At 37.5% G+C, this 12312-nt stretch overlaps 1 protein-coding gene across 3 annotated transcripts in view; it reads left to right on the forward strand.

Moving 5' to 3' along the window:
- Positions 1-4078: 4078 nt before the first annotated feature.
- The window catches only part of CTDP1 (CTD phosphatase subunit 1), a 2700378-nt gene continuing 2692144 nt past the window's right edge, over positions 4079-12312 (forward strand). For 2 of the 3 annotated variants that reach the window (XM_044066995.1, XM_044066996.1), the window contains exon 1: positions 4079-4697. In XM_044066995.1, the coding sequence (XP_043922930.1) occupies positions 4360-4697 (338 nt within the window). In that variant the 5' untranslated portion in view covers positions 4079-4359. The remainder of the gene's footprint in view (positions 4698-12312) is intronic. The other variant, XM_044066997.1, reaches the window with a different exon arrangement.

Genomic DNA, 12312 nt, shown 5'->3' on the forward strand with positions numbered 1-12312 from the left:
TTTGTTATTTGTACATCTTTGATCAAAATCATAGTTATTAGCTACAAAATTGTTAAAATTAAATTTATTGCAGCCAGCGTTAGTACCATTTGCATGGGCATTGAAGGAAATAGTTTTAAAATATAATTTTATATTATTTGAAGGAGAGTTTTACATACAATGTAGAGGCACAGCAAAGGGGGCAGCATGCACCCCTATATATGCAAACCTCTATTTATATGACTGGGAGGAAGAATTTATAATAAAAACTAAATGGTATAGTAATATGTCATGTTACTTTCGGTTTTTGGATGACGTGTTTCTGATTTGGAAGGGTACCCCTATGGAACTAGATAAATTCAAAGACTATTTAAATTCAAGATGTAGTTGGCTTAAATTTACTTTTAATGGTGACACAAATAAAATAGCGTACTTGGACACTCTGATTGAAATAGAAAACTACAAGATAAAAACGAATATACATAGGAAGGAAACATTTAGTAATAGTTACTTAGATTTTTCAAGTTGTCATCCCTTCAGTCAGAAAAGAAGTATAATTAGAGGTCAATGTATTAGAGCAGCCAGGATGACTTCCGATTATGCTGATTTTGTACTGGAATTGAGTAATATAGCTGAAATGTTCCTTCAAAGAGGATACCCCAGATGGTTAGTAGTGGACGTAACAGAATATGTAAGGAAAGAATGGGGTAAAAAATACATACCACTGTTAGGTAAAGGTCCCCTTAGGGAACAGAACAATGGAAAAAAAGCGAACGAAGAAGAAAGTATTGATTATAATAGAGCATGTATAGTACAATACACCCCATGGAGTGGAGAGGTAAAGAAAATTATTTCGAATAATTGGAATTTATTTAAGACAAATAGAAAAATTGTTGATATAGTTGGAAAAGTACCTAGGTTCGTGTCTAGGAATGGGTTTAATATGAAGAATGAGATAGAAAAGAGAAAAGGAAATGATAGAGAATTAGGGATTACAGGGGAACAATTAGTTGTGGCACCTGCAACCAATGTAGATATATTATAAAGGAGCATAGTATTATGTTGGAAGACACAAATCACACAAAAATTATCTTTAAAAAAGGTAATTGTAGGACAAAACATATAGTCTACCTGGCCCATTGTACAAAGTGTTCCTGTTATTATATTGGGAAGACTGATAGGTGTCTTCGACAAAGGATATACGACCATTATTATAATATAAAAAGGCAAGATACTAAGAATGCATTATGGAGACATATTGCCCAGGGCAATGGTTGTAGAGTTTTACTTTGGAATATTGGAAATAGCCAAAGTTATCCCGAGGGGTGGATGTATTAAAAAGAAATTAGGTGAGCTTGAGGCCAAGTGGCAAATCAAACTAAATGCCTCCACTCACCCGGGACTCAATGATCATATATCCATAAAGCCCATTTTGGAGAATTTAGTAAACTAAGGAAGTGAAACTGGTATTAAAAGGGAATATAAAGGTTTATTATAGTTTCATTACACATACCAGATAGAAGTTTCATTAACACTTACTTATAAATTTTAAACTAGTTTAATTTTTGAAGTGATTTTAATATATTATTGATATAAGAAACAATAAGGATGGTTTTATAAGAGTATGCACACTGGCACTTTAAACATGTAATTGTTGTTATGACGTGTAACTTCATTGGTTTTTAAAAAAGTATTTAAGCTGTGTAGAATTGTAATAGAACTGTTCTGATGAAGTCTAATTAACTTAGATGAAAGCGCTCAACCGTATTTTTTATCTGTATTAAACAAGTGTTTGAATATACGCTGGTGTCGGTGTGGACGTGTGTATGCTGTGAGGAACAAGCTGCTGAAGTTTTTATTCATTCACTTAAATGAAAGACTACATTATATAGGAGACTACATTCGGCCAACAGATTCTTGCAGTTCCTGTGAACATTTACTGCACAGTCTGGAATGTAACGCTGGCACACATTCGGGGGGGGGGGGGGGAGGTTACAGTGTCAACCAGGTTTCTACTTAAAAGTCCCAAAGTACTTCCCCGCAACCACTGGACTCGCGTTCCAAACCAGCATCTACCTCCTTAACGAATTTGTTGCAAAAATCTGTTGGCCGAATGTAGCAGTACCAAACCTAAGAAATCAATCTGAATTGACGCCAAAATGGATTTAAATAGTGTGTTTATAATTGTTTAATTGAGTCTGAAGAAGTCCACATGATGGTGGATGAAAGCGCTTAATTCTTTTCTGAGTTACACTCTGGTTCTGTTTGTTGGTGAGCTGTAGTCTAATAAAGGACGTATTATTGCTTCTGCTGACTGTTCTTTCTGGACTTGTTGGATATTTTTAAAACTGCAATAACATGGTCTTTGGTTCTTTAAGGATAAGGAGTATTCAGATTAGTGTATAGAGAGAAAGTTAGTCAGGGTTAGTACAGGGGCATAACCAATGTGCACTGAGAAATAGTTTTAGATTCTGTTAAGTGTCAATGAAGACAGAGATACGAGTTCAGTGGGTAGAAGATTCCAGTGCTTTCCAACAGTATTAGAGAACAGAGTGTCTCCTGCCAAGTTGTTGTATCTGCTGTTGTTGATAAGAGGTTTATTTGAGGAGTGTAATTTTTTAAGATTGTTGTATGGGGTAATGAGGCTAGAGAGTATTGGAGTGTTGGTGGGTTGATACAGGGTGGTATGGGCTATGGCAAGCTGGTGAAATTGAAGCTGGTTTAGAAACTCTAGCCATCCTAGTTGCTTTAGATTAAGACAGTGATGAGTTCTAAAAGGAGAGCTAGTGGCAAATCTAGCAATATTATTACAGGAGATTGAAAGTTTGTTGAGGTTGTTCTTTGTTTTTAGAAAGATTGATTTGAACCAAGTGCCTCCAGAATAATACCCCCAGACCAACAAGCCACTTTCTTTACCACTAATTTCAATAGTAAACATGCACTGCTTCTTTCTAAATTAATAACTATATTAGCAATTTTTTTATTTAAAAAAGTGTGCTATCTGCAACAGATGAGACAACATTCAGTATAGGTTAAAACAGCAATCCTGATATTGTTATTGGTAACTAATACATTTGTTGAAATGTTACACCAGATAAGAATGGGTGGTCTAAAACATTATACCGACGAAAACCGCACAGGATTTAGACGCTATTTCTTGCAGTGCGTACTCCACAAGATTTCTGAATCCAGTTTTTAAGGCATGTGTTGAGGGGGAAAATGCAACTGGAAGCCAGAAGCTTTAGTTTACTTTTATGAAGAGAGGATACTTAATCCACTAAGAACAAAAATGAAAGGCATTCTTTTGATCAGTCTAACTGCCTACTAATAGTCATACTTCACAAGGATGCAAATTAAAACAAAAAAAAACTATCTTAAGTCGTAAATGCAACTAGAAATCAAGGGAATTAATACACAGCTTTGGAAATACACGTCAGGAATGTACTGACGTTAGGATAACGCAAAATAAAAAGAGAATCACTCACCGAACCGGATTTCTTGATAAATATCCTGATTGTCGGGAAATCATTTTGACATTTTTCTAAAACTGGTAACAGTTCTACAGACAAATCCTGGGAGTTCTTAAGCTAGCAGACATACAATTACTGATAGAAACCCTAAATGAAGTACTATGTTTGACTATACCATTCTCATACTGGTAATTGCCGTTAGGCTTTGTATTCAATCCTCAAGACAGATACGAGATGCCCATTAGTAAGTTTTGATCAGGTTCGTGAGCCTTTTAAAGAAAAACGATTCGTCAAAGACAGCGTCTTCATAGCAAGGTTAAATCTCTCACTGATCGAAAGGCACCAGTCCGATTTCCACCTTACTATCCCTTTCATTACCCTGAAAAATGTTTCTAAAGATAGTTACAATTAAGGTTGCTATGAATGCGCCATTACAACTCCAAACATCTGTATACCTGAAAAACTAGAAATAACTGATGGAATAAATAACACCTGCTCAGCCAACATCAAGTAAAAAGGCTCTACATTCTATTAACATCTTTCACTTTGCTCAAAAGAAAAATATTGCGGGAGCAAAAATGTACCACAGCTAGAGAGTACCGGGTAGGAAATGACAGACGCGCTCACTCTGTATCCCGGAAGCTGCTGGCGCTTCACTTCCTGTTGACAGGCGGGAAGAGCAAACCTCTGATCCCTATCTATTTTGTTGCGTACTAATGCCAATTTGTAGTTTGGAGTATTATCTGTATTGAAGTGTTGAACACCTTTCTCTCCACGGGTGCACTTCTGATGTGCAGATTCTTTTCTATTTGCAGCGGGCGGGGTCACATCGTGCAGCAGCTCCAAGTTCCGGATAGCTCCCTCTCTGTATAGGACGACTTCTATATTACCCTCTACTATCCAGCATCCCATGGAAGAGAATCCCGCGGTAGATTCAGGTGGAGGTGCTTCTGGTCTTAGCACTGGGGCTCCAGCCATTGCACGTCCAATGCCACCAACTAGAAGCTACGTCACCATGATCGACATTCGCTGCCCTGGCCCCAGGCCCCTTCGCTTGGTGGAATGGAAAGTAACGCCGGGGACAGCGGTGAGGATGGGTTCGGTATTGGCACTGTGTGTCCCGGTGGCTGAAAGAGGAGCTGGCCAGAATCATAGGTCACAGAGACCAGTGGAAAGGAAAGTCAAGTCTGACCGAGTTGGAGTTGTTCAGGAGTTATGCGGACAACCGGGACAAGTCTTCCCTCCGGGGTAAGTGCACTAGGACAGCACAATATGTGATGTGCGCACCTGGCATCTTGATTTATTACTATTAATTTGGGGTTGCAGCATGGTGGATCTTGTTAATGCTGACAATTTCTTCACATTAGTTTTTGCTTTTCTATCAGGAGTTAGCTACTCTAGGTTCCTTAGTTGTACGTCTTTGCAAGACATGTTTTGACAAGTCGGCATGTGACTGTGTTGACTTACATGACTGAGTGAAGTAACTTTTGTGATTATTTGGTAGGACTTGAAGATCATATAACACAACATTGTTGGTAGTAAAAATTCCAAGTGTGCTGGAGTTGTATGGCACTCACCCTTACTATCACCTTAGGCCTGTTAGTAAACAGTTCTGCAGGCGGGACAGTGGGTGTGTTAGAATCTCTAAGTTTGGTTGTGGTTTGGGGTTAGGTGAATCGCGGGGCTGGATCTTATTTCATTTCAAGCTGTTAGTTCGTTCTCAAAAGTTATGATTGGTTTAGCGGCACATCTGTGAGATTACAGTCCAAAGAGGAGAGGAGTTTATAAGTGTGGGGGCGGAGCGGCTCCACCACGTAATGATCTGGCCAAAATATCAATACAAATGTGTAGCTCAGTGGAAGGCGTTTCAGTGTTTCATTTCTCTCTCTATTCATCTACAGCAGCAGTTATGTTTTTTGCTTGACTTTCACTGTTTTAACGAAAGTTTGTGGTTTTGTTTGTGACCATATTTCCGATTGTCTTTCTGTAGTTTGCAAACTTGGAAGGAGGCTTGATCTTTATGCTCTTAATATTATATTATGGAGGAAATAGAAAGGAAACGTGCTTGTGGGCGTGTTATAGTTACCTTCCATTTCTTAGATTTTTTGCAACTGTAGATCGTTCTCTTGGTATTTTGGACAACGTTTTAAATTCTGTTTGAAAAAAAATATATCGGGTACCACTTATTCTTATTTTCTTTTTACAGCATACAAAGCTTTTACTAGATTGCAGAAGACTATGTGTTTTTGGTTTAATTTCGCCTGACTATACCTGTGTTAATTTTTTTGTGCTCGCAAGTAGTCTGAATAATTAAAAATGAAAAGCGTATTACTCCCACGTGTAATTGCCTATATAAAGCATTACTCTAAACCGTTTAGTGGAGGTTTTACAGTTCAGTTTATTTATTTTTTTTTAGAAATTAAATGCTGATATACAAGAACTTTTATCATGCAGACAGTCAACGTTTGGACTAGTAGCACCATCTGTCAGCAGCATTACAGTATCAGAATTCATTTCTGATTTGTCTTTGCATACTGCTATTTGCTAATGATACAGTACATATATTATGAATTATGTCTATTCTCATTTTTTTTTTATTTTAATGAGAACAGTACAAAACATTCTATTTACAGTAATAACGAAAAGGAACTGTGTACAAGGTCAATCCGTTTCTATATGTATATGTACAGGAAATTACAATTTTCGCAGTAAAGAATGCAACTTTTCCTAAGCAATTAATTTATGCATCGAGTTTTTTTGTCTTAAGCTTTATGCTTGACATTTATAACATTTTGGCTAAACAAATTCTTGGTCAAAAGAAAGAGGATGGTTATTTTTCCAGATTTTGTTACAATCTTTCTTGCTACAGCAAGTATTGACCATATATGTAGTTTTGTCTATTTTTAAACATTGTGTTAGCAGGTATGATGTAAAATAGCCTTGCTTTATGCGGTGGGTATGGCACAAATCAAACTACCTTAGTTAACCAGTGTTACAGGGGCCCATATACAATAACCGTTGACTGACGATTGATAAGAATATCATTTTATGTAAAACGTCACTGAGTGGATAGTGCTTGTAAGGAATGTGGGTGTCTAGCTTGTGTTCTGGATGGGCAAAATGTGGTCTTAGTGCTGCACAAGAAATGCATCATTACACTGTCCAAGACTGTTATTTGCAGGGTATTTGAAAGTCCCTTTCTAAAAATTGTGTGTACTGTTACAGAAAAAATATGGCCATAATACTGGACAAGGAGTGCTTTGTTGCATAGTACTGATTCTGCAGGATAGTTGAAAGATCATTTTCTAGGAATTGTGAAAACCGTTACAGTTTGGATGCTAGTTCAGAGATAGGCAACAGAACTGTGGTGTGATAAACTATTTTATTTAGTTTATTTTTCTTTGAGAGGGTAAGGTAAAGTGATAAGATGACTGTCACGACAGCAGTGTACAAACATCCTAGCAGCGTGAAGAGAATAGGAAGGGGTGATATTTTTATCTAATAGGACTTATTTTTTTTTGTGATACTTACCGGATTGCTGATATGTGGGGTGTTTCAGCTGACATGACAACAGTATTCAAATATCTCAGCAGCACGAGAACAGGAATTGGTGGCATTTCACTAAAAGGGGTTGTGTTTTTTGGGGCCATGCAAAGACTAGAAAGAGCATACAACCCAATCCATCTAACACCCCCCCTACACACAGTGAAATGTTTCTGGTGGCATAAAATAGATTGCGTGGTGGAACATAACTCAAAGGGATGGCTTGGAAATTGGCTTAAGAAGGTTGACCCAGACTGCATAGGATATGCAGGTTTTGCAGTCTGATTTTGTTGTAAGTAATCTGGGTGGGTATTCTTATTCTTAACTGCCATTAGTTTACAAATTTGTTTGATCTGCTTGTCCAATTTTTGCACATTTGTTCTTTGAGGAACAGTGAGAAAAATTAATAATTTTTATAGCTTGCTACATGTAATTTTTGAGCCAGTGGTTAAGGTGTCTGCTTAAAGTTCTTTTCATTAGTGTGATGTCAAAGGTTGAAAGCACCTCCTTATAGGGCCCATTTCCAAAAGTCTTGCTGTTGGTATAATTGACTTACTGTGGTGTAAGCTGCTTTATGGATAGGCATTATACCGAGAGCAAGTCTTTTGGAATATGACCTTAGTAAGTGAGATTTTGTGTGAGGGGATTGGCATTGGGAGCAGTTGTAGTTTTAAGGAGTCTTCATTTGTGGCTGCATAGCAATCATTTTTAACATTGTAAGGGTAGCATAGGCTGATAAGCATGTGGTTGTTCATTAATATCTGAGTGCACACAAGTGTGCTTATCTGCCGTCTTTGTGTGTGCACAAAATCTACCTCTTGCTGTAGGTGTCTTGGATGGCACATAACTAGCAGACATTGCAAAACTGTGGCAGCTTTGTATTTCAAAAGTAATTTAGTTGTCATGGTAGTTATTCCCTCAAGACTCTGCATGCCGAGTGAGGCCGTTCTGTTGTATAGTTTTCATACTACTCCATGAGCTAACAAGTAATTTTTGTGGTTAGTAATATTGTACTGTTTGGGAATGAACAGTGTTTGTGGTGTGCTTGCTGAATCATCTTGGCCATTATCATCAGTGGCATAACCAATAATGATACAGCTGTATTCTGCTTCAGCTTCTTTAATCTGGACTGCTTTTAAATCTTGTTTGTGTAATCTCACATGTAGCTTTGTCACAGGGGAGAATTACTGAGAAAGAAAAAAAAAAGCATACTGCAAGTTAAAAAGGGGGGAAAATGTGCAAGTGAAAAAAAAGAGTTGTGTTATGGTTGGAGTGCCCGGGTACTGTGAAACAACACGACTAGCAGACTGATCAGTAGAAGGAAAAAGTGATCATTTCTTCAGTACGGTACTCGTTAATCCAGACACCTTTTTTGAGAAAATATCATTTCATTAAATATGATATACCACAATAAACATGTGAACTCACATATTTAGTCTTAGAAAAGTGTATTTAAATGGTTATTTTCTAACAACAGTTAATAAATCTCTTGACTTAAAAATGACAAAGCATCACTCTTTTTGCAGTGTTCTTCTTGAATTGATACTGTTGGTTTATTTCTTACCAACTTCTCTTGAGGGCACGTAGTCATAGAATGTTTGTTTTTTCAGTCACCTCCTAACCCCATGACTGTCTCAACAAACTGGAAATGCCTATTAGAAGCAAATTTAGTATTGTCCTTTATTTTATCTCAACCATCTGTTCTATAATGCCTCATTCCTGCTAGGTATTTCACATATGTGTTTCTTCTACTAAACTCTACATATGATGCTCTTTTTTAACAGGTGCTTCTGTTCACCATCTGCAAAAACCTGCTGTTAGCACCCAAGCAAGAATAATAAAGAGAAAAAAATTGCTCCAGTGTCATGGATATGTTACTTCCCGGGTATTTTTAAATCACTTTCATTCCAATACTTGTGCATTCTATTTTATGTCTTCTGTTTTCAATCACATTTTGTAAGACAGAGAATGACTGAGTACATCTCCTAAATTTTCTCTGAGTAGCAAGCAAGGTATATCCGTTTCATAACACTGTCATATTACCTCACCAGTATATCAAAGCAATGCCATTATCCATTACTCCACATATTAGCCAGTCCATTCAAAATTTAATAAAACCAACTAGGGGTTATCCTTTCCGTTACAGTGCCAAATGAAAGACAAGTGGCTACATCTATAACAACACTGCATCGTAATTAATTTAACCAACATTATGTCTCATTTTATGGATAATATCACTGTTTTCATCTGTGTCAGTTTCTTCCCAGATTTAAAAATTTCCTGTCTTTACCCATTCTCTTGGTGTGTAAAACAATGACTTGTTAATATTCTGGATTAGTACTGTTTTCAGTCTGGCTGCCCATGATCTTCTGAGTGATAATACTGTGATGCAGTTTTGTCTGTCTTCGTAATGCTATACTTAACTATCTCCATTAGTATAAAGGGATAGCTAATGGGATGACAATAAACTATCACTAGTAGTATAGAAGGATAAAAGCCTGACTATGGTCCAGATGATAAAAAGTTCAGTTAGTGGCTTTTTTTATTTTTTAAGTTGGCTTCCAACATAATGGTTATCATTTCGAAGTATGGTGCTCCCCAATTCCAGTAATTGTAGTGAAGTCGAAATTTACTTATTGGTACTGTTCTCTTTAGAGCTAGCAGATAACTGCCACTTCCACAGTGTGTCAGAACTCTTTGTTCAGTTTAAACAAACTCCTTGAATTAAAGAAGAAACTGAAACATATACAGTTTTTATTTTGCCATGAAGTTCTACACAATCCATGCGTGCCAGCAGTACAACCTTTGGAGTACTGAATGACTAAATAAGGAGATTACCACAGCTCGATGTGGGCAGTACTGGTTTTAACCCTTAGTGCCCCCCGTGGGAGTAGAGAGATGCTGATGTGATCTTTTCTTGGAAAGCTGCTACTTTTCCATAACGGACTGTGGGGGAGATTATAGTGCCTTGGTCTATCTTATCAGGTCATACTCTTGTTCGCTTACAGTAGAAGTAGTGAGAAATATTGTCAAGTCTGGGAATCCTCAGTAAAAATTTTAGTGATTCATAACATGTTTGTTTCATAGATGTTACACAACTGTGAAAAGTTGTTCCAAATGGATAAACAAATAAATGAGGCAACAGAGTCTTTTTTTTTTTTTTTTTTTTAAGTAATAGAATATCTCCCCTACCTGAGCCATACTGTCACATTTACTGGCTTTTAAATCTCTACTCATTAGTGGCTATTACATTTATTCATTCTTGGACTACAAAATATTTAATAGGTTTACAGTCACAGGGAAGGATCCGTGGTGGTGCAACGGTACCGTTGTTGCCTCACAGCAAGAGGTTCTTCTGTTCGATTCTCTGCTGGAGTGCAGGTAGTGCCTTCTGTGTGGAGTCTGCATGTCCTCCCTGCGGTCGAGTGGCGTTCCAAAAAGACATGCGTGAATGGGCGTGCCTTCGTTGAAGGTTGGGCATCGAGCTGGCAAGTCGGCACCATAAAAACCTATTGCCAATCATTAGCGGACCGAGTTCCGCTGTGGCGACCCCTAACCGGGAAAACCCGAAAGACAAACAACAACAACAGTCACAGGGAAAGAAAATTATGTAGTGTTATATGACGGAACAATGTCATAGCGTTGTGACTTTTGAGTCTGAATAGCTTTATGCCCTTAGTAGATGAAAATAACAGAACGTCTCCATTTTTTTTCCTTGGCAAAAGGCTTTCAGGTTTGATAGGCAAATTATACAAGAAAAAAGGGAAACAAATTCTTAAAGAAACTATCGTGAGATTTAATTCATCCCGCAGCATGGCGTGCACTGAAGAAGGAGGGCAAGAGATGAATATGACAGAGGGAAAAATGCTAAGGCGTGCTTCTTTGAAGTTTAGGGATCATTCTCTTGGAGGAACACTCTGAGGAAAGGTGTCTAGGGCATAGTGTGTTTTTTAAAAATGGGTAACCAGTTTTGAAGCCTTGTGCAACTACATTTTTTCCATTTACAGTCCCATTTAAGTCATGTGGTATTCAAATATGTGCCAATAACGGTTTCATATTTTTCAAATTTCTGTTTATATGCTTGCCTTTTAGATCTTTTTTAAAATCATTTTCTGAATGTTGCTAATGCTACTATGGCTGGTCCTTCCTGAGTTTCACTATTCCACATTTCTGCTTCCAGCACCATTAATTAAATTTTTGCCATCAATGTAACCTTCACAAACTCTGTCAGTTACTTGCATCAAATTTCTTTTTCATCATCGACAATATAAGTAGATCACAGAAAATATATTACCTGTTCAAACATCTAAAGACTTTGAGCATGTTCTTCCCACACTGACAGTTCTTTAAAGAAGATGCTATTGACACTTGTATGGAGTATTTTCTAGGTTAATACAACAGCAAATATAGTTTCTTAAATTGTTGTAATTATAGGTGACATTATCCTTCATAACCCATTTTCCCACAAATTTTGTGTGCTCCGCAGGCTGCTTGCATTTAACACATTTGGCATAATGTTCATTCCCTAATTTTGGGTATTTTGGTGGCTCCTCTATTGGAGCCTTGATTATTCTTGCTTGGTGTGTAATTGTGCTTTAACCCCTGATTTAGTTAGGGCTTTTGTAAAGACATGGGTGATGTGGTTCTGGACCCTGTATTCTACTGTTCTGGTTCATATTTTCTGCATTTTTGTGTCTCTCAAGTTAGTTTGTGTGCATGTCAACAGCTATTGGGTTAGGACTTTGATGGAACCAGTTCCTTTCACCGGTAGTTTCTCTTGATAGTCTTATCTTATTGCTGACCTCATTGACTTATTTTAATGTAAAGCCTTTCACGTGTACAAAGAATCTGTCATTTGATCACCAGGTACAACTCTGCCAAAACTTTGTCTTACCTAGAAATCATGGCAGATGGTGAAACCTTTTAGAAGATTTTCCCCTTTCCTCCGGGTCCTCTTTGCTCCCCTACCCTACCCCCAATTCCCAACCACCCCAGATGCCATTAATCCACCTACTCAGATGGAACGTTATGGTAAGTACATAACTTCTAATTTTCTTCAAGTATACATCGAAAGAAAACATTTTCTAACTCTTACCTACATTTCAAGAGTGCCCACCCTTTCTTTCAGAAGAAAAGTTTGGTAAAAGGGCAATTGGTAAGGGTTAGTAGAATAACTTCTGATGACCAAGAATTTTTGAAGGAATGTGAATATGTACTCAGTATGTTAGTTGATAGAGGTTACCCAAGGCCATTCTTGGAGGATATACTAAGAGGTGTGGTTCAAGAAAGGAGTGGTAGATTTGCCCCTATATTGAGAATT

The sequence above is a fragment of the Protopterus annectens genome, chromosome 3.part1, assembly GCF_019279795.1.
Source record: "Protopterus annectens isolate FY-2018-M chromosome 3.part1, PAN1.0, whole genome shotgun sequence".
NCBI classification, from domain to species: Eukaryota; Metazoa; Chordata; order Ceratodontiformes; family Protopteridae; genus Protopterus; species Protopterus annectens.